Source organism: Delphinus delphis, chromosome 10 (assembly GCF_949987515.2).
Source record: "Delphinus delphis chromosome 10, mDelDel1.2, whole genome shotgun sequence".
NCBI classification, from domain to species: domain Eukaryota; kingdom Metazoa; phylum Chordata; class Mammalia; order Artiodactyla; family Delphinidae; genus Delphinus; species Delphinus delphis.
This window is the reverse complement of record NC_082692.2, coordinates 36,617,438-36,640,074: the sequence shown is the minus strand read 5'-3', so window position 1 is coordinate 36,640,074 and position 22,637 is coordinate 36,617,438. Positions and strand designations below refer to the sequence as shown.

Here is a 22,637-nt window from a genome sequence, read left to right as displayed (position 1 = left end):
TTTCAGGATGAGACCATGCAGACCTATTCCTTAGTTTTATTATTATTGAGTGCTCATTGGTCAGACAAGGTGGAGAATTAGAAGAAAAGAGATCAGGCCTGGACAGGCCTCCTAATTTTGGGGCATTCCATCAGCTGGGTTGTTTGGTGATGACCAGTGATGATTATATCAATATGAATTCTGTTTCTCAGTCTTAGGATCATATGTTAAAAAATATTGTCTTTGCATATCACTCTCTTGCTTGTTTGGAAATAGTTAGCAATGGATAACATTGACATACTGAAAGTAAATTGTCTTCATGTAGCAGAGGCTTGCTTTAGAAATGGAAATAGGTGCTATGTAGGTAGACAGCACATTTGACAGTTTGGAGCAGATTCACTTGGGAAACAGCTTTGAATGTGAACATTGCATTTCCAGACACAAGCTCAGTTCTATGAGGTCACAGTGCAAATAAAAGAGGGTCCGAGTGGTCCTCTTTTATATTTGAGGTGTGCTGGCCTCGTGTCAAGACCCTCTGGATTTTAACAATTTAATAATGCAAAGCCTTCAGCCACCTTCTTGTGTGAACCCTAATCTCCTCTCCCCACCTCACCCCCCAGGGTTGGGGGATAATTTATGTGGATGCTCCAGATTTAGGACCTTGTCTCAGAACAAACACCATTTTTTTGTTTCGGTTTTTACTCTAGAATTTTCTCTTCTCATTACCCAATGGAAAAAAAAAATGTCGAAATAGGGTTATTAATACAAATAGTGCCCTTTCTGGTTTGTAAAAAAGGACCCCCCCGGAGAACAGTGTGGCCCATACTAGGTGAATTTCTTTTGTCTTCCTGCCTTGTAATGATTTACATTTAGATTGTTGCTTGTTGCTCTTATAGGGGAAGGGGAGGGGCCTGGTGTGTCTGGCTGCCTCAGTCATCACACTGACTAGGTTTGGACAGCTTTGCTCAGCAGAGCTGGGAAATAGGCTGAACTTGCTTTCAATTGTTTTCATCAAAGGCCTTGTTTAGTTGGTTTGTATTGGGGGAAAATGTCATGGAGGCTGCAAGAACTAAATGAAATGAAAAATGAAGTTTACAATTGCTAAGAATGGTGCGTACCTTCTGGAAGTCAGTGCAAGGTGCGGTGGGCCAGAGGGCTGTGAGCAAACTGTTACCATTGTCACTGTCGGGGCCAGTGAGTGCTCGGGCGAAATGCAGCATCTCCACGCAGAGGGAGGCTGGGAAGGGGATACAGACAGCCTTCCTTGAAATACAGCCGGACTTCCCTGGTGGTCCAGTGGTTGAGACTCCGTGCTTCCACTGCAGGGGGCGTGGTTCCGTTCGATCCCTGGTCGGGGAACTAAGATCCTCCATGCTTCGCAGTGCGGCCAAAAAAAAGAAAGAAAAACTGCCAACGGTCTACCGCTTCTCACTAGAGACACAGTAAATAGAAAATCAGGACTGCCTTAGGAGAAGATTTATTCATGTAAGAAATACTGAGTTGTAGGCATAGAGGGCACATTAGTGAACAAAGCTGGTGAAACTTCCTGCCCTCCAGGAGTTTACATTCTCCTGGAGGATAATGTCAAAAGATAAGTGCTGGGGAAAAAAAAAAAAAGTGCTGGGGAGGAATAAAAGGCAGGAAAAGGGAGGAAGGGAAGTGCTGCTGAAGGGGCAAGAGTGGTCTAGATAGGGTTTTCAGGGAAGAAGACCTCATTGAAAATGTAGCTTAAAAGACTTAAAAGAGGGGATTCCCTGTAGATCTGGGTGAAGAGTGTTCCAGACAAAGGGACCAGAAGGTGCAAAGGCCCTGAGTTAGGAGACAATCAGGAGGCTAGTGTGGGTGGAGCAGAGGGAGAGAGTAGCAGGGGATGAGGGGAGAGAGATGGGAGGAGGGCACATAAGAAAGGCAGGGCCTTTCTGAGGGTCATAGGAAGTATCTGAACTTTTCATCCAAGAAAGGGAGCTATTAGAGGATTTTGAGCAGGATTGTGAAGTGATTCTAACTTGATTTTTAACAGGGTTGCTTGGCTGCTGTGTGGAGAATAGACTGTAGGACAAGGGGAAGGGCAGGGAGACCAGTAAGAAGCTACTGTATTAGGAGACTCTCTTCCAGAGGTGTTTTAGCACAAATCACTTTGGAACCTTGGCGAGAGGTGCATCGTCAGTATGTAGTGGCAGTAATTCCAAGAATACAGAGCCCCCCACATGCTGGCTCTTTTCTTTTGTTTTTTTTTTTGAAAGCAAGAGTTATTTACAGTCTGCCTGTGACATGAACTTTATTGCATTTTACTTTTTTAAGATTATACAAAACACTTGTTGCACACTACATCTCCCTTCACCTGCTAATTTGGCACCAGCCCTAGGGTTGCAGTGCCAAGTGCTGCCTCTGTACCACCCCATTCTGGAGGCCATGGGACAGCTTATCTGTGAACAAGCAAGGACACTTGTTCACTCTGAATAAAGTTGGAATCATTTTCAGTATTAGAACCTGATTCTTGTGCGTTTAGTTGTGCATAGGAATAGAAATGTCTTTTTTTTTTTTTGTGGTACACGGGCCTCTCACTGTTGTGGCCTCTCCCGTTGCGGAGCACAGGCTCCGGATGTGCAGGCTTAGCGGCCATGGCTCACGGGCCCAGCCGCTCCGCGGCATGTGGGATCTTCCTGGACTGGGGCACAAACCCGTGTCCCCTGCATTGGCAGGCGGACTCTCAACCACTGCGCCACCAGGGAAGCCCTTAGAAATGTCTTTTTACTAGAAAAGATCATGGATCACCCGTGAAACACTGACTTCAGGTATAGAATTGTGCTAAGCATGGTGACATACAGAAATAGTAGACACAGTCCCTTCTCCGGCGAAGTACAGTCTACTTAAGGACAAAGATCCAAGAAGAGATAAATAACCAATACAAGCAGTAAACAGCTAGGACCCAAAGAAGGGGCACAAAGAGAGGATCCCATTTCCAGCTCGAGTGGTCTCCTTGTAGACATGGATGTTTTTTAAAGACAGCACAGAACGGACGTTTGTTGAACCACCCACCCTCCTCTCCTAGCTTGGGCCTGGCTTGTTAGAAGTCAGCTGTAAAGGTGCATGCTTGTCACAATTTGTGACGTAAACCAGGCCAGCTAGAAGAACTGGCTCTTGCTCATACTGATCCAGTTCCTGGAAAAGGGCAGTAGCCTGGTCAGAAGAATGCCTCGGCTGTACATTAATCAGTTGCGCTTGCCAGGCCAAGCACTAACCCTGACCCCTAAATGTGTTGTTTTGCTCAGATTCACAGTCTGAGAATGAGGCTTCGCCAGTGAAACGGCCACGACTACTGGAGAATACTGAACGACCCGAGGAAACCAGCCGATCTAAACAGAAAAGCCGACGTCGGTGCTTCCAGTGCCAAACCAAACTGGAGCTGGTGCAGCAGGAACTGGGATCGTGCCGCTGCGGTAAGCGTCCCCCCAGTGGAGGACACAGCATGGTGGAGGCTGTGTCCTTGGCGCCCTGAGAGGCTGAGCTCCTTCATTCTTCTCCCGAGTACCTCCCTTCGAGCTATAGCTTTGGAGCTTGGGAAATCAGAGTAGAGGATTCTTATTTCTAAACACCCTTTATTTCCTCTCACACATACAGAAAAGGCAAAAACCTCCCCAACTATTCTTACACATATTTCATTAGAGTTGCATTGTCACTGCTTACTGCTCTCAGCTTCTCTCCACTGCATATTACTGTGGTTCCTTCTCATTGATGACTTATTTAGAAGTTAACCAAACCAGTGAAATTCTGAGATATGTGCCATAAAATTCAGATATTAGATTAATTTTGAATGAGCTTCTTACTATATGTAATAAATGGAAGATTTCTCCCCCATATCCCTTTTAAATTAAAGTTTGATTAGAAAATTATTTTCTTTGAACCATAATTCATTGTCAGTTAACCCCTTGAAATAGCTTTAAAGTAACCTTTTCCTTCTGTATTATCCAGTGTAATACCAACTCTTGGAATTTTTGGTGGGATGTACTTTTTAAAAACTTTATGCCTGCCCACAGTGGAACAAAACTTAGAACAATCCTTCCTCTCCCTTTGACCATATACATCGTGTCACATGGAAGCAAAATTGTGTAGCTGCATTATTTAGGCTGACTTACAGTTTTCCTGTCCCTGTTTTTATTTCTTGACTTTAGAGCATAATATTGTGAAATTGTTCTTTGGGACAGAGCTGTCATCAGGCACATTGGCTCTAGCCTCTGAGAGTCCTGTATCCTTTGTTCTTAGAAGTGAGCTTTTAGAAGCTTCCTTTTACCTCTGGGATGGCCATAGATATCCTGTAAGTACTGATGCTGGTAGTCAGGACTGGGTGGTTCTCCCAGCAGTTAGAAAGTTACAGCTGCTCAAAGCTCTTCATCTTCTGAAGAGATAGCCGTCGCTGCTCCTGTCCCTGAGTTATCTGCCCTGTTGGAAATGAGAAGGACAGGAGGGAGTTCCAGCCTCTCATGGAAACTGAGTTGGAACTCCTTTCCTGTCATGAGTAGAAATCTGTTTGTTACACAGTCTGGTGTGTGGTACTCAGCAGTATCAGAAACATATTTATATTCAACTGCAGAAATGGTGACTAGCATGTGGAGTCCAGGTATCACTGGACAAGTTTTTAGTCTTTAACCTGGCGTTTATTTATCCTATTAAATGCTTGTGTGAAAGTATAAGGAGAGAGGTAGGATAAGACGTGGGTGCAGAGGCTGTCAGCAGAATTTTCAAACCTCACTTTTGTTCCTGCAATGTGATGTGGTCCAGGTGAGCCCAGAACCTTTTTCTTAGGCTGTGTCTTGATCAACCCTCCCAGGTGATGTAAAATTCTTAATGAGGTAGTGAAGGAATACTGTGGTTACCCAAGGAAACTTTGGGGTCTCATGGCTAACCAGCTTTGCCCTTAGTGGTTTGTCTGATCTTTTGTGGTCTGCAAATTATTGCTTTGGTCTTCACGTGGACCCCTGGGGGCTTCAGCAGTTCAGTCTGTTACCAGTGTTGTGTAGTTTCCCTGACCGTTTGCCTGTTGCTTTTGTAACACAGGCCTTTGGTGATTCCTAAATTAGAATCGTGGGATTTTCCTGTACCTTACATTCTTGTTTCCTTCTTGAAAGTAACTGAATTCTGGGTATTACACAGGATTTGCCCTAGTGGATCAAGCAGTTGATCCATCAAGTGTGCTGTCTCGCCTCTGGCAGTGGCTAATAACCTCCTCTCCTTGTCAGGCAAGCAGTGAGAATTCACAGTTTAGTGCTGAGAGATCCAGAGGTGTGGTAACCAAGTCTCCCAGTTTACCCTTCAGCTTTGATGCAAGCCACCGATTTCCTAAGGTCTTAAGCACCAAGCTGAAAATATCTAGAAATATATGTTGGATGACTTCATGTGCTCCTAAAGTGAAGCCAACTTGACTGACTCTGGTAAGTGCAGATTACTCTGCTGTGCTCTTCACCTCTCAGGCAGGAGGCTGGGTTTCTAAGTAAGTGCCTACTGGGTTTGCCATAGACGTGCATTCTCTTTAAATGATCTAACACGTGGTCCCTTGGCTTATGCCCAATTCTGAGGGTCGTCTTATAGAGAGATTTGATTTTTCTGCTGGAGAAGAGAGCCCTGAGCTTTCTGCAGTCCCTCCAGATGTAGCCTTCCTAGAGAGAGCTGGGAGTTCAATTGGGCCCACTGAGAGCATTATACTTATGTGCCCAGAAAAATGACTGAGTCAGCTGCCACATTTTAAAAGATGAAGGACAGTAATGGGAACACACACCTCTGGGACTGTCCCTGACAAATATCTCTTGTGTTCCTCCTGCCTGTCTGCTTGGATGTCTAGGAAAAGGTGAGTTGTACAGTTATTTCCTTGAGGCTGCATGGAGTGCTAGGGAGACGTTTAACTGCCCTGAAAGGTTTTGGAAGACGGGAAACACAGTAATTTACTACTGAAAGTGAAGATTCAGGAAGGCGGTTTGAACTCAAACAGAACACTTCTCCACTGCAGAAAATCTTTTTTTTTATATGTATTCACAATCTTTTTTTCCATTCCCCTTCCACTCTGTACAGGTTATTAACTGCTGACAAGAAATTCACATCTCATAAATAATGCTTAAGAGCCGTTGCTGTATAAATTGAATGTGTTATGAATTGTGATGGGCCTTTTTGTAGCATTCGATGCCTAGAGCAGGAAGAACAGAGGATGTCATTTTCATTAATTTCTAATGAGGTGCCAATTAAAGACAGGGAAGCCGCTCCAAAGGGAAGAGTGGCCAAGCTCCCCTGAATCCTCCGCCTGGGGCTGTCATCCAAACACTGCCAGCAAGCCTTCTCTAAAAATTCCATTAAATCACAGTCTCATCGAGAGCACACAGACACATTCAGCTCCCCTTTGATCTTCAAAAGAGCAATTTGTAAGGCGAGTTCTGAGCCTTCTCACATAGGGAACAGCTAGAGGTGATAGGAATTGTTAATTGCCAAGACACTCCATGGGCTTTCAATAAGGAGGTGAGTTTTGAAGATGAATTCTCCTCTGCCTCGCTGTGACTAGATAACCTTTAAATCAACAATACCATAGTGACACCCTTCTCCTGTGAAATCTTTCTGGGTGCCAATCAGTAAAAGCATGTGGTGAGGCTGGGGTGATACCCTGCATCCTAGTGTATCTTCAGCAGTTTAACTTCTCAAGATGGAAAACAATTGCATAAACATGGATTTATTTGTTTCATTTTCTACTCAGTAGGCAAATTGATCAGCTTGTTGTCTTTACAGGGGTCTTGTCTCTCCAAAGGCCACCTGGAGGGTGTTCTGAAATCTGGCCATCCTCATCCAGTCTGGGCCACAGCACAGCCACGTGGATACTGTGTTTTCTAATCAGATCTTGCATGATGCATACTGCATGGCTTTTTAATCGCTATGCATTGCTTCCCAGAACCACAGAATTAATTTTTAAATACCAGTCTAAGAGCTTGCAAAAGTTATGGCATGTTTTCAGTTGACAGTGACTTACACTGTAAGATGATATGCTCCCTTTTGGGACAACAGTGCTTTTACTAACCTCTTGAGTAATCTGACTTCGTTTACTGCTTTCAAAATAAATGTTATATTCCCTTTAGAAACTCAGAGTGATGCTTTAGCTGGGACCTTTAGTTTGTCGACTTAAAGTGCCTCAGTGGTCCTTTCTGCCTTTTCATTCACTGTCAAGCTGAAGTCAGCTAGCATTTATTGAGATGTGATTTTTCATAAAGCATTTTGCTAGGTTTTGTGGGGAATATAGGAGGTAGAATACAGAATATAGGAGCTCATAGTTTAGGTCAGTGATTTCAGACTTAAGTGGGCATCAGAATTGCACAGAGGGCTGTTAAAACACAGTCTGCTGGGCCCACCCCCAGAGCTTCTGACTCAGTGGGCCTTTTTAACAGGTTCCCAGGTAATAACTGATGCTGCTGGTCTGAGGACCATGTTTTGAGAACCACTGTTCTAGGAGCTTCTCAATCTGGGAAGCCTCTAAAATATAGAATGTCTGGGCCTCACACTTAACAATTAAATCAGAAAAGGTTTCTGGGTATTGTTTTTTTTTACATTTTGGAAATTAAAAGTTTGTCCTGGACCATTTGAAAGTAAGTTGCAAACATTGTGACCCTTTATCCCTATAAACGTCAATGAATATTTCCTGAGAATAGTTATTTTATATAACCGCAGCAGTTATCAGCTTCAGTAAACTGATACTGATAAATACTTTCATCAGATCTCTTGTCCATATTCTAGGTTTGCTAGTTGATCCAATAATATACTTCATAAAAGCATTTTCCTCCCTTTAGTACAGAATCCAGTCCATGATCAAGTGTTGAATTTAGTTGTCATGTCTCTTTTAGACTCTTAAGCTGGAACATTTTCATTGCCTTTCTTTGTTTTTAATGATATTGACATTTTGAAGGCTGCATTTCTCCACCCTCCTCTGCTTACCCTTCCCAACCCCCCACTTTTTTAAATAGAGCACTCCTTGTTTGGAGGTTGTCTGATGTTTCTTCATGATTAGATTCAGGTTATGTATTCCCAGCCAGAATGCTATGTGGGTGATGTTGTGTCCCCCTCAGGGTTCTTCATTGGGAGGCACGGATGTTTATCTGCATCTCATTATTGATGTTAATTTTGCTTCATTCACCCAGTCTAGGTGTTGCCTGATGTCTCTAAAAATAGTATTTTTGCCCTTGCAACTAGTAAGCAATCTGTGGGAAACACTTTGACTATATAAATGTCCTGATCATCATCAAAAAGGTCTCCTAGATTTAGCATCCATTGATGATTCTTGCCTGAACCAGTCTTTACTATGATGGTTGCAAAATGATGCTTTGCTAACTCCAGTCCTTCTCCTGCATTTACCATTTGCACGGAGCATTCTCCTCCCCCATTTATTTATCTCTTACTGGTTTGCACTCTGGGCTCTTGTATTTTTCAGTGGTTTATAATTCATTACTGTACTTAATTATTTTGTTGCTCAAATTGTCTCAGATTTGGCCGGTGGAAATTCCTTCAAGCTGAATTCTGTATTTTTGTGACATACCTCCTGTTTTTGTTTATTTTAAAAATTAATTAATTAATTAACTTTGGCTGCATTGGGTCTTCGTTGCTGTGCGCGGGCCCTCTCCAGTTGGAGGGAGCGGGGACCACTCCTCATTGCGGTGCGTGGGCTTCTCACTGCAATGGCTTCTCATGTTGCGGAACACAGGCCCTAGGCAGGCGGGCCTCAGCAGTTGTGGCACATGGGCCTAGCTGCTCCACGGCATGAGGGATCTTCCTGGGCCAGGGATCGAACCCGTGTCCTCTGCATTGGCAGGTGGATTCTTAACCACTGTGCCACCAGGGAAGTCCCTGCCTCCCGTTTTTTAAAAAGCATTTTCTTATTCTGTGGCCTAACATGATGTGTTCTGGATGCATCTTGTACTTGCTTAGTCCTGGAATCAGCCACTTTTCCAAGATCCCTAAGCTGATTTAAATAGGCATTCAGAGTAGGAATTTGCTGGTCCTGAGTGGAAGGCAGGCACATGCATGAAGTAAGTGGCATCCAGGGCAGCCTACCATAAGAGTTTTAATCAAGGTACAAGCCATATGTTATAGGAATATGGGGAGGGAGAGATTAATTCCAACTGGAAGACTCTGGACAGGCTTCCACAATAGGGGCATTAAAGGAAGGGTGGGACTTAGAAGTGCAGAAAGACAGGATGCTTGGACCAAGCTGGTGTTCTGCAGGTGACCTCTGTGCAGCCCGATGGAGCCTTGTGGTTGAGTGAGGAGAGACTGCTAGAAAAGGAGGGAAGGGATTCTAGATTCCAGGCTGTAGGGTTTGGACATTGGTTTGCAGTGAAAAGCTATCAGTGGTTTGAATGTGGTCAACACGATCTAATTTGACTTTTTTTTAAAAAAATTAAGCACACAGGAAAGCCCGGGAGGCTGTTGAATCTTCTTAGAGGAATGATCTAGGGAGCGTGTGAACTGATTCACAAAGTGGAAAGGAATGTGCACGTGTCACAGCCGTCCCCGTCCACTACAGGGGACTGACTGAGTGGTGAACAGCTAGTGATATTCTGAGGTCGAGTGTGGGGCGAGGAGCTGTGGTGATTATGAAGCATGTAGGTGACGTGAAACTACCAGGCTGGTCCATTCCACCAGCATCAGAAACCACCACAAATAAGCCCACATCTAGGCCTTTATTTTAACTCTCTTCCAAGTGTGATTTAAAACTGTCAGGGACATTTGGCATTCTGTCCTATGTCTCAAAGAAAGCGAGGCTATATTTTCTTATAAAAGGCCTTATTCTGTGTACAGAGTTCTAGCCTGGATCTGTCAGAAAACCCTAGTATCCATGGAAACACCTGAGATCCTTTATCATGAACAAATTGGTTTGGTCAGTTAGGTGTTACCATTACTGCCGTTGAGTATCGAGTCCATGCTCTGCAGTGTGTTGTATAGAGTGTGGTGACCAAGATCCCAGCCCTTTAGGAGCTCCTGTTGTTTTATGCTGAGTCTGGCAGTGAAAGGCTAAAGTTTTTCCAGCACTTCTGAGACAGCAGCTGGGTGTTATGTTACCTTACGGCTCAAGAGAAGGAGGTGCCTGCCCACCCTCCCAAAAGCAAAAACAAAAACAACAGCAGCAACAGAAAACCTTTGATGGGCGTTACTGTATATATGAGAGCTAAGAGTAATTGAAAGTCTTGAGGCAAATTGAGAAAATTTTCTCCCTTTGCTACTCTCTTCCTTTCACTCTCACTGTACTTTCACCTAAACAAGAGTATGCTTATTTGTAGTCCCCATTTAATCTTTAATGTGTAAGAGTTCTGGTCTAAAACCAAACAGATTAGTCCCTCTGCTGCTCCTCTAAATTGCAAGTTGAGGTGTTAGAGCAAAACAAATCAAACCTTTACTGAACACTAGCTCCACATATTTGGCCCATTAGTTTACCACGTCCCAGAGAGCCAAGCTACCATATGTCCTTTAACAAGGCTGTAGAGAGATATTAGAAACATTAAGAGCTCCCCTCCCCAGCAAAGGAGCATCAAAGACCAAGCTTTTAAAATACAAAATGTGCAGAGCACATTTACTGATGCCTGTGTCACTTCCCCACTCATACCCTACCGACAGGCAAACCAGCAGACCCTTGTCCCTTGAAGTGAATGTTTTCCATCTGGATAGCAAATTTGCAACTATTTCTATAGTCTAGTCTTAGCAGTAACAACACAATAATAATTTAATCAAAACTATTTGGATAGGGCTTCCCTGGTGGCGCAGTGGTTGAGAGTCCGCCTGCCGATGCAGGGGACACGGGTTCGTGTCCCGGTCCGGGAAGATCCCACGTGCCGCGGAGCGGCTGGGCCTGTGAGCCATGGCCGCTGAGCCTGTGCGTCTGGAGCCTGTGCTCTGCAACGGGAGAGGACACAACAGTGAGAGGTCCGCGTGCCACAAAAAAAAAAAAAAAAAAAAAAAAACCACCACCACCAACAAAAACTACTTGGATAGATTACCCTGTTTTAGGATATTTCTTTATGGAGAGAAAAAAATGGCTTATTTTAAAAGGAAATGAATTTTTTAAATTCTAAGAGTAGATAATTTTAGTTCTTTGCCTAGCAAGGTGTGTGTTATATGTGTGTGTTTTTTGGATTTTTTGATATATAATTTACATACCATAAAATTCACCTGTTTCATATAGTTCAGTGAGTTTTAGTAACTTTAAGTTGTACAGCCCTTACCAAATTCAAATTTTAGAATATTTCCATTACCCCAAAAAGTTCCCACGTGTCTCATTTTCAGTCAGTCACTACACTCTCCTACCCTAGCCCCAGGCAACCACTGATCTGCCTCTGTTGGTATAATTTTGCCTTTTCTAGAATTTTAGCATCAGTGGATTCAAACAGTATATATATACAGTCTTGTGTGTCCACATAGTATGTTGTTTTTGAGATTCGTCCATGTTGTTACATATCAGTAGTTCATTCCTCTTTAATGTTGAGTATTATTTCATTGTATGGATAATCACATTTGTTTATCCATTTACCATTTGACATACGTTTGGGTTGTTGCCAGTTTGGGGATATTATGAGTAGAGCTGCTATAAATATTCATGCAGAAGTCTTTGTATGGACATATGTTGTACCTTCTTGGGTAAATACATAGAGGTAGAATTGCCAGGTTGAATGGTCATTTTCTAAGAAAATCCCATCAGCAGTGTATTAGGGTTCCAATTTCTCCATGATTGGCCAACATTTAATATTGTCATTCTTCTTAACTTTAGCTATTCTAGTGGTTGTGTGGTGCCATCTCACTGTCGTATGTTAACTCATTTCTCTAATGACCAGTGACGTTAAGCATCTTTTTCATATGCCTTTTGGCCACTCATATATCTTCTTTTCTGAAGAGTCTATTTATACTTCAGATATCTTGCCCATTTTAAAAAGATTTACAGAATTGCCATTTTAACAATATTCCAACCTATGAGTATGATATGTCTCTCCTCTTATTTAAGTCTTCTTTAATTTCATAGCAGTGTTTTATATTTTTCAGTTTCCATTCTTTGTTAAATTTATTCATAACTATTTTAGTTTTTTGATGCTACTGTAAATAGAATTTAAAAATTTTATTTTCAGGTTGTTCTTTGCTGCCACTTTGAAGTGCAGCCGGTTTTTGTATATGATCTTTTATCTTACTAAAGATAAAAAGTAAATTTATCTTACTAAAGATAAATTTAGCAACCTTACTAAATTCACTAGATTCCCTTAGGGTTTTCTGTATCCATGATCATGCCATCTGCAAATGAGGGCAGTTTTACCCCTTTCCAATCTGTATGCCTGTTACTTCTGTTTCTTGTGTTATTGCACTGGCTAGGACCTGTCGCATGATGTTGAATAGACGTGTTGAGAATGAACTTCCTTGCCTTTTCTTTGATCTTACATAGAAAGCATTCAGTTTTTTACCATTTATGTCTGATTTAGCTGTAGATTTTGCATAGCTGTTCTCCATCCTGACAAAGTTCAATAGTTGTTACCTGTGGAATACATTGTAGGAAAACATAGGAAATGTTCAAATACATTCTCCCAAAACAGCTGATACAACTCATGGTGAGCTACGATGTGACCTAAAAAAGGTGAACAAAGGCGTGTTTTAAAGACTTCTCCTGTCCCATGCTTACAGTTGAAACACATGCCCTTTGTTCAGAGTCCTAACGTGTCTGTCCAGCCATAGTGGGGAAAGCCTGTGACCTGAGGGCACTCCTCTTTTTTCAAAACCAAAATCGTAACAGATTTATAACCCAAGATGCCGTTCTGGGTTATTCTCACTTGAGATAATGAAAGCAAACCACACTGAGAAATGCTTTGTTTGAATTTAATGCTTTTATTACTGCAATACAAAATCACAAAAAAATTGTGGGTAGATGGGTAATAGAATCACGTACCACCAAGATGAGAGGAAGCCTTAGCAGTCATTTAGTCCAACGTCCCCTCCCCCATTTTTTTGTTTGCTTGTTGTAAACGAGGAAACTAAGGCCAGAAAAGTTGCCACTAGCCTCGTATCACACCTGTGTGCTAAATGTTGTTATTTCACGCAGGCTTTGGTCTGAAACTCAAGGACTGCTGAAGAGTTTCTGACCAACATAACTGCTCACAGCAGAGCCCACTCTCCCTCCCTTCAGCATAGCTTTCAGCCCCCACTGACTACAGCTTCTTGTCACATATTCTTGGCCATCCCTGGGGGACTTCTGTTCTTATCTCCTCTGAAGTACCCAGAAGATTTCTTGGTCTTTCCTCCAGATTAATACACCTGACTCTCTTAACCTCCTCTTAGTTCAGCCTCCAGAACCTTGTTCAGGACTTGGGACTCTTATATGGACCCTTCACAGCAAAATGTCACCAAATTAGACCAGTTGTGGTAAAAATAGTATTTAGTCAAAATAACAGGGTTAAAATATTATTTCTTTCAGAATTGATATCAAATTGTTCACAAAGGTGTTGCTAAAGAAATGTCCTTTCTTGTGCCTTTTATGTGTGTAGTTAAAACTAATTTGTGTTTAGTACATTGTATGCAGATATCTGCTAGTAAACACTCTCTGTCATCATACTATATTCTTATGTGACTCCCTCTTGAGTAGAACTTTTTTTTTTTTTTGAGGTACGCGGGCCTCTCACTGTTGTGGCCTCTCCCGTTGCGGGGCACAGGCTCCAGACGCACAGGCTCAGCGGCCATGGCTCACGGGCCCAGCCGCTCCGCGGCATGTGGGATCCTCCCGGACCGGGGCACGAACCCGTGTCCCCTGCATCGGCAGGCAGACTCTCAACCACTGCGCCACCAGGGAAGCCCTTGAGTAGAACTTCTTAAAAAGTGCGGGCCTCAGACCAGCACTTCAGAGTCCCTGAGTAGGTGGGGATGCGTCTTTGGAAAGCAAAAATGCAGTTGCTCAGGCAATTCTAATATACCCCAAAGTTTGATACACTGCCTATACACTTAATAGCTCATTTCTTCATAGGAAATGTAAAGGTAATTTAAGACAAAATAGTTACTAGAAATTTCCAATGAGGTCATGCACGTCAGAGGTTTTATGTCAGATCTAGGCAACTCCATTCTCTTTCAATCAGAGATTTACATCTTCTGAGTGTTTTAACACATGCCTTCCTCCACTGGTCTCCTCTCTCCTGCTAGATTCTAAAATACTCAGAGAGCAGGACCATGTGTTGTTCTGTAGCTTCCCACTGCCCCTGTTAGAGTTATGTGGCCTATAGTAGGTACCCCATCTGTTATTATTTCTTGTAATAACATACAAGAAAAAATTAGAAGTCAATGAAATGTGGTGTTCTGGTGAGCCTGCTGGTTTTCTTTAGGGGAACGTCCTTTTGTGGTAGTGTTTGAAGGCAGGCCTAAGCAGGTGAATGGGAGAATGTCTGGCCCAGTCTCCATGGAAATTCTTCTTTTTTAAAAAAAAAATTATTTTATTTATTTATTTATGGCTGTGTTGGGTCTTCGTTTCTGTGCGAGGGCTTTCTCTAGTTGCGGTGAGCGGGGGCCACTCTTCATCGCGGTGCGCAGGCTTCTCATTGTCGTGGCCTCTCCTGGTGTGGAGCACGGGCTTTAGACGCGCAGGCTCAGTAGTTGTGACGCACAGGCTTAGTTGTTCCGCGGCATATGGGATCTTCCCGGACCAGGCCTCGAACCCGTGTCCCCTGCATTGGCAGGCAGACTCCCAATCTGCGCCACCAGGGAAGCCCTCCATGGAAATTCTTGATGCTGGCGTACATGTACAACCTGAGGGTTTCCCAATGGAATAATTGACTTAAGGAATAAGGTTTGGAGAGAAAACCTTAGCATTATTTATTTTTACATACTTTTATCTGCCTTGAATTTTTATTGGTAGAGGGGGAAATATCAGGCGAGACAGGTACGTTATAAGAGCAGCATTGCTTGCTTGGTCTGATTAAAATTATTTGATATGCTTTTGGTTTAATTAAATACTCAACTTTGGGGATGGGTGTATTTGCCTAAATAAAACTGGTGATTCATCTTGCACATGAATAAGATGGGCTCTTTGGGGCTCACAGAAACTACAGGTCACAGACCTACTGTGTATAACCACACCAGTCTCTCACTCCTGCCTAGCAAACCTATCACTCTCTGACACAGAGTCCAAGCACTTAAGGGACTTAGAAGTTATCCATCTGGCGCCAGTCCAACTCCCTGAACTAATGCTGCAGAAACTACATCAGCATTGCCCTGCCCTGGCAGGTAATCCAGCCACCATGTACATCTCCAGCCTGGAGGGAGTGAGGCCTGTCTTGTTGCAGGCAGCTTAGACTGACTAGGTGCTTCCTCCGTTGAACTAAACCCAGCCTCCGTACATGACATGTCCTCATTCCTCCTCACTCTGCCCTCTGGAGAGACCTGTCACAAATCATCTTCCTCTCCTGCAAGGCTTCTCTTCAGATATTTGAACACAGTGGCTTTGGCTTTCCAGCACCCCAGTCCCTTCCAGTAGCAAGTTCATTCACGGGGACTGAAGAATAGTGTGGGGACATCAAGGGCAGGGTGGGGTACAGGAATGCCAGACTGGGCTCAGTGCTTGTCTCCATAGTTTTCCTCATCAGAGGCCGTCACAAAATATGAGAGTCTTTTTAATAAAACCTTTCACCTGCTGATCTCCTTGTGGGACTGCTCAAAAGTCTTCTGTGGAGTCCATGGTTGGCCTCTGTTGCTGTAGTTCTCAGAACACACTGAAATTGACTGCATGTCTGTACTTCCTCCCAGACCATAAGCACTGGAGGACAGGGACCATATTGTGTTCTTTAGTAGCTCTCTGCCCTGCTATATAGTACCTGGTGTGCAGTGTTGCCTGAATGAGTGAATGGATGAACCCTGTACCACTGCAGTTGTGATCCTCTGGGTGAAGGAAGAACAGCTTTAGGGCTTCTCTGGTGGCGCAATGGTTAAGAATCCACCTGCCACTGCAGGGGACAAGGGTTTGAGCCCTGGTCTGGGAAGATCCCACGTGCCTCAGAGCAACTAAGCCCATGTGCCACAACTACTGAGCCTGCACTCTAGAGCCCGCGAGCCACAACTACTGAGCCCACGTGCTGCAACTACTGAAGCCCATGCGCCTAGAGCCTGTGCTCCGCAACAACAGAAGCCACTGCAAAGAGAAGCCCGCACACTGCAACGAAGAGTAGCCCCCGCTCACCGCAAGTAGAGAAAGCCTGCGCGCAGCAATGAAGACCCAACGCAGCCAAAAAATAAATAAATAAAATACATTCATAAGAAACAAAAACAATAATCTTTGAAGAACAGCTTTATTGAGCACCAGCTATGTGCTGGATGCCTGCAACTGTGTTATATCATTTGACTCTTACAAAAGCATGGTTGGACAGATGGTACTCCCTTTTTACAGAGGTGAAACTCAAGCTTTGAAGTTAAGTAACTCAGAAATATTAGGGAGCACTTGAACCCAGGTCCGTTGAGCTGCCAGAATCTCACCACTTTTTCATGTTCCCACACTGGCCCATGCGGTGCCCTGAACAGTGAGGGTATGACTGCAGCATGAGTTGTCTCTATTTTCAGCTGTATAGTTCTTAGCAGTTCCTTGAGCACTTCCCCATCTCAAGGAAACATTCATTGGTAACAATTTATGCGACCTCCTGTCTGGGAACCACTGTTCCATGTGACACTTGTTGCTCCATCTAGATGTGATGCTTCTGGAGGACAGGGTCCATGGCATTGCCCCTTTTTTGTCCCCCACTGCGCCTGGATAATGAGAGACACAGTGGCACTTAATTCTCATTGACGTGTTTGTTCCATTTTCTCCTGAGTGCGAATTCATGCCCTCATTTTCCTTGAAAACTTACCTCCTCCAGGATACCTTATGCAGTTGACCTCTCCTCAGTGCCCCTGATTTATTACACATAGCTGGATTGTATTGATTTTATTTGCAGTTGATTTCTTGCTTTGCTTCTTGTGTCCTTCAGTATTTTCTTCTCTGTGCGTCTCCAGCTGTCTTAAAAGCCGGGAACTAGTGACTTCTTTTTTCCCCTTCTCGTCCACCCAGCCCCTAGAATAGAGCTCTGTAAACAGTGCACAGATGACCAATAAATACTCTTGACTCCTTGAGTCTGATAGCTTCTTTCCCTTCCTGGACTGACAGCCCAACACTGGAGCTTGAATCCTTTATTTATTAGGTGAGATTTCTATAGGACCTTTCCTCTGAAGAGATCAATATCAGTGAAGTTTGTTTTTGCTTCTGGAAAGTGCTTTTAGCTAAGCAGACTGAGGTTCTGACAAGATCACATGATAGTCCTTACTCCTCACCTCTTGGCCCCTGAAGATGCAGACTCCAGGAAAAGCCTTGCCGCTTCAAGTTTTGCTGCTTTGTTGTCGGAAATGAGCCTGAATAAGACTGTGGCAGATAGCAGCACAGCTCTGCAGTGTTGGTTGACTTTGTAGCCAGCGTTACCAAAAGAGAACTTGCATTTGGGGGGCGGGGTGCTGCTGTCTTCTGGAAGGCAGATATGGAGAAGGCCGCCCACTAGCCAGAGCCCCAGGCACAGTGGTGGAGGGTTGTTGGCTCTCACACAGTGCCTGGTGTTGCTAGAACTGTTCAGCCTCTGAGACTCCAAGTCACCCTGCCAGGCGGCTGGGTCCCTGGGAGGGACCCACGAAGGGCATGAGACCCAGAGACTGAAAAGAAACAAGTGCTGGTGAGGCAGGGAGGAAGTGCTGAGAGCTGGTGCTCTCCTAGCTGGTGGGAGAGGAGCTGTCACGCTGCAGATGTGGGTGGTCAAGACTGACCGGGAGATATTGGAGCAGAGTTCAGAGGCCACAAACTGAAAAGGGTAAGTGAGTCCGCCCTATAATTTATTGGAGAAGTGCCTAAAGTAATTGGATCAGCTGGCTTGTCTAGGAAATTTCTCACCTTTCCACGTCTCCTTATTTGTTAAGATGTTATTCCCATCCCTGTTCGGAGTTAGGCAGAACCCAGTAGGGAATGAAGGCATTTACTGCAGGCTTAGCATAGAGGTGAGGGCAGCAGCATATAGAGGCTGCTTGGTGTGGGTACTCAACATCACCAAACTTGACCCGCCCTTGAGCCTGCAGTCCAGAAACTACCCTCTGCTGTCAGATCAGGAGTTAAGGCAACCATAGTTACTGAGGCACAAAAAAGAAAAGGGAAGAGAGCAGAAGTTGAGGTGTGGTGGTGTTGGAGAATCCCGGCATTGACTCATGGGGTAGTGTGAGCTTGGGAGGGGCCGCTGCTTATTTCCTCCTGTGATTTGAAAGGTGTTCTCTTTCTCTGTTGTCCCCTGTGGAGTTGAGAGTTTGGGCCACCGAACTGTCTAGTTTATTTTCTACCCCAGTGCCTGGGACATGGTTGGACAGAGGGGACGACAAGAAGTGCCCCTCTTTGCTTTGGGTACCTCACCAACTGCTGTACATGTAAAATGTACAGTTCCTGGTGGATACCTGGGAGACAGGTGACCCTGGCCTGTGGGGACCTCCCCCAGTGGCTCTCTTCCGCAGCAGCCAGCCAGGCCTGCTGTAGTTATTCCAATGAGTCCTCCAGAAAAGTGCTCCGGGGCTGCGGGGGAGCTGGGGGAAGTGTTCATGCAGGTGTCAGATGATTTTCTCTAGCCAAATTTTCTGTTAGGTATTGGTCAAGACACTGCTTGTAATGCAGGAGATGGGTTGTTCTTACGCCGTAGAGTGGGAGGTGGCAGGCGGTGGCTGTGGCCGTTGAAGACATTTGCTGTGGGTCAAGGAGGCTTAACTAGTGACAGCCCATTTGCTCCTCAGGGAGCTCAGGAGCGGGCCTCTTCCTCCCTGGATCGTCGTGAGGACGCCCGCTGTGCAGCAACAGGCTGTTGCTGTCCAGTGAGACAGAAGCTCCGAGTCAGCACGTGATGGAGTCTGTGCATCCTTGTGATTAATACCTATGATGACATGTGTTCTTCAGAGCTGTGCACCTCGGTTACAGATTGACCAGGAGGGGGAAAGTTCCAGACACACAGATTACAGGGCCAGCTTTGTGTTAATTCTCTTGCATCAATTAAATTGCTCTTCCCTTGAACTGAACTGCTACCCCAGGATTAATTTTCCTTGGAATCTGGAGTAATTGACCAAAATACTAGGGTAGAAGAGGAAACGAATGTCAGTGGGAACCTGTGTGTTTACGCTCAGTTCTTCATTATCTGTACTCGGCACATTTGTGATCATGAGTTACAGCAAAGTTTTAATTCCAAGAAAGCATCTAATGCCATCTTGGACATTTCTGGGTTGCCTCTCAGAGTGAGCTCAGCAAATATAGGCTCATATTAATAACAGCAATAGAAAAGCATAATTAGGAAAGTAAACTTGCTACTGCAAAAAAATTAAAAAAATACATCCAAAGCCAAAGCCAGACAGTAATCATCTTTACATTGCGTTTGCTGTACCCTGTTCACCCAGGTGGTTGGAAGTGAACTGTGTGGTGGTGGTCCTCTCCAGGAAAGGGGGCGAGGGCACAGTTACCAGCAGTAAATGTTCTTTTATTTTTTATATATATTTAAAAATTTACTTTCTTCTTTCCCTCCCTCCCTCCTCTCTCTTTCTTTGGCTGTGTCAGGTCTTAGTTGTGGCATGCAGGATCTTTCGTTGTGGCGCATGGGCATCTCTCTAGTTGTGGCTTGTGGGTTTTCTCTCTCGAGCTGTGGCCGCACGCTCCAGGGTACATGGGTTCTGTAGTTTATGGCACGTGGGCTCCTTGAGGCGCGTGAGCTGAGTAGTTGCAGCACACGGGCTTAGTTGCCCCACAGCATGTGGGATCTTAGTTTCCCCACCAGGGATTGAACCTGAATCCCCTGCATTGGAAGGCGGATTTTCTTTGTGTAAAGAAATTTTCTTTGTGTAAAATGTTGTGTAGCAGAAAGAAAGCCATGTGAGTAGGAGGAAGGAGCAGGGGAGGAGGGGGCACCCAGCCTTGAAACCAGCTGAGTGAGTTGTACTGTGTAAGGTGCAAGGGGCAACAACAGCTGGAAGAGCTATCCTGGTAACAGCCAACCTTCCTTGAGTCGAGGCTTCAGCTGCTCTAGTCTTTAGTGCCCGTAACAACCCCGTTTATAGGAGACACACCTGAAGGTCTGAAAGGCTAAATGGCTTACTAGCAGCACACAACTGTCAAAGCAGTGCAGCTGGAACACGAATCCAGTACTTGGGCTCCAGAGCACAAGATCCTCACTGAATTATCCAGAAAGAGAACTTGAGGTTGCCCTAAGGGACATGCCGTAGCAGCAGGGGTGGGACTAAGCCAGAGGTTTCTCCCAATGCCGGTCTGTCATCTCTGTCCTCCCCTGTGACCCCAGAATGTGGATTGTTGAAAGGCCAGCAGAGAAAAATGGGGTGAGTATTCCTCTCTTTTCCAGGTGTTGTTCTAGAGAGACGCATGGCATCTGCAGTCTGGTGTCCCCTGACGGCATTGCCACTTGGCCATTCTGGACTTGGATGAACTGGCTCTTGCCAGTGTAGCCTTCAGGGGTGGCGAAACAGGCCATAGTTCTCTGCTGAGCCGTGTGTGAGGAGCCTGGCTTTAACTAAGTTGCCCCCGTGGGCCCAAGCTTTGCCCTCGGCCGCTCTTGGGTAGGATGGGTTTGGCCCTTTTTTTGCCTCCACTGCAGCTTTGGAGTTGGTTTTCTAGGAGACCTCTCTGAGAGGATAATCTTTTACAGGACAAGGAAATACTGAAAGAGAAGGCCAACAAATCAGGAGCCTGCAGAGAGGAGGATAAGGTCGCCCCCAAAAAAGAAGTTTCCTGCTTGTACCTCACTATTCTCCTGAGGCCCCAGAGAGGTGGGGGTGGGCAGAGGCAAGAGGAGGCCAGGAATGCAAGCACCTTCTAGGGCTTTTGGATGCTAAAAAGTGCCCCAGCTCCTAAGAGGCTGACGCTGGCTGCCTGCTTTCAGCTACTGAAAGGAAATGTTTGAAAGAGCAAGTCATTATTCCTGTGGCAGAAGCTGCCTTGAGCCATTTTCTCTCAGTTTTAAAATATATGTTCATCTCTAGGTAAAACAGCCTAGCACAATGTGAGCCTGCAGCCAGCCCTTCTCCTCGTGCACCGAGGGGTTACAGAGCTTGCTGGGGGAGGGTTCTCAGGTCAAAGCTGAGGGCACAGTTTCCTTCCTGGTGCGGGCACCTGGACCCCAGGCCCGGCCCACCCCTACCTGCCACATACACCCTGTGGTAAAAATAGGGTAGGCTTTTCCTGGGTGGAGGCAGGAATGAAGGGTGGAAGACTTGTTCTCTGGACGTCGGGTGGTAGAAGGAGATGTTCCTGGGAGAGGGCGAACATTCCCCACGGACGAAAGGAAGGAGGTCAGAGTTTTTGCAAGAATGAAGCAGTCTGAAGAGATGGCAATAAAGGACACCAAGAATGGTGGATTTCTCTATACTTCGGAACTGACGTGTGCACACACCGTGTCGGGAGCTTCATTAGGCTGGGCCGTGACGGCGCGGCTCGCCTTCACCACCGGCCGCTCCCAGGGCCTTCGCGAGTGCTCTTTGCGTGGGCTTGTGTATCTTTGCCTTCTGTCACAGTGCTTTTTGTTGTAGTGTTTAGCTTGTATCTAACTGATGTTTTAATTGATTTGGGGGAAAAAATGATTGCTTCTGTTTTAGAGCTGTCTTGGTATTGTTCTGTGGTTTTTACTGAATTGTTGAGTACACTGGGCTCTTCTAAATTGCATGTTCTCCTTCCCCTTGGAAAAGAGACTGATGCCTGCTTGGTGGTTCACTGTGGCTTTGGTTCCAGCTCCTTGGGCCGCTGACTCTGTCCATCCACCCATTCTCTCCCCCAGCCCAGCCGAGCACTGTGTGAGCTAACTCAGTGAGCCACGATCCAGTTTTTTTTCTTGGAGTGTGATTGCTTTTCCCGCCTCCATGCAAAGTCAGGGAGGGAGGAGAATGTAAAACAGACGCCTTCCATTCCCAAAACACCTGTGGCTGCTTTGCCTGTACCATGGGCCTGATGAGATAAAATGCATTAAGATCCTTTAATGCATTTCTGTGCTACAAATTCTGCCTTGGGCATTGATTGGGTCAGCGGACATGGTGTAATCCAGGGATTGCTGCTGGTGGGAGTATAAATGGTTAATGCTTTCCAACAGGCTTTCCTGTACCCACCTGCTGTTCCTAACATGTACTTACAAATGAGCTGTGAGGTCAGTTAGCTGTCCTGAGTTTTAAGAAACTTTTTTGTTGTTGGAAAAATGTGATTCTTTTCTTCTAATGTGCTTGCCTGGTTATTTCAGACACGAGTCAGGTATATTTGTTGTTTATGTTTGAAGTAGACACTTCAGATAGCAAATGGTACCTATTGACCTGAGATGTGGAGGCTGTGTTACCTAGGTTTCTCAGGGAGCTTTGGGAGGCCTTGGGTGGGCTCTGTTTGCTGTTTGGATAAAAATATCAAGGTGCATTCTCTGATTTACCTCCTCCCTGGACACATCTGCCTGGGGCTTGTTGCTGGTGGGCAGGCACCGGGAACAGACGTGCGGTCTGGATAGCGCGTACACGCATGGCGCTGCCTGAGGCTGCACACCTGGAGATCATTTTACAGTGCCTCGGTCCACAAGGCTTGTCAGTATTTTTAGGTTCTGCTTGAACCTCTGACGATC

General features: G+C 45.1%; 1 protein-coding gene across 1 annotated transcript in view; it reads left to right on the top strand.

Moving 5' to 3' along the window:
* ZFAND3 (zinc finger AN1-type containing 3) overlaps positions 1-22,637 on the top strand; it is a 323,644-nt gene that overhangs the window by 293,533 nt on the left and 7,474 nt on the right. Inside the window, exon 5 of the mRNA XM_060021890.1 lies at positions 3,252-3,419. Within this exon, the coding sequence (XP_059877873.1) occupies positions 3,252-3,419 (168 nt within the window). The remainder of the gene's footprint in view (positions 1-3,251; positions 3,420-22,637) is intronic.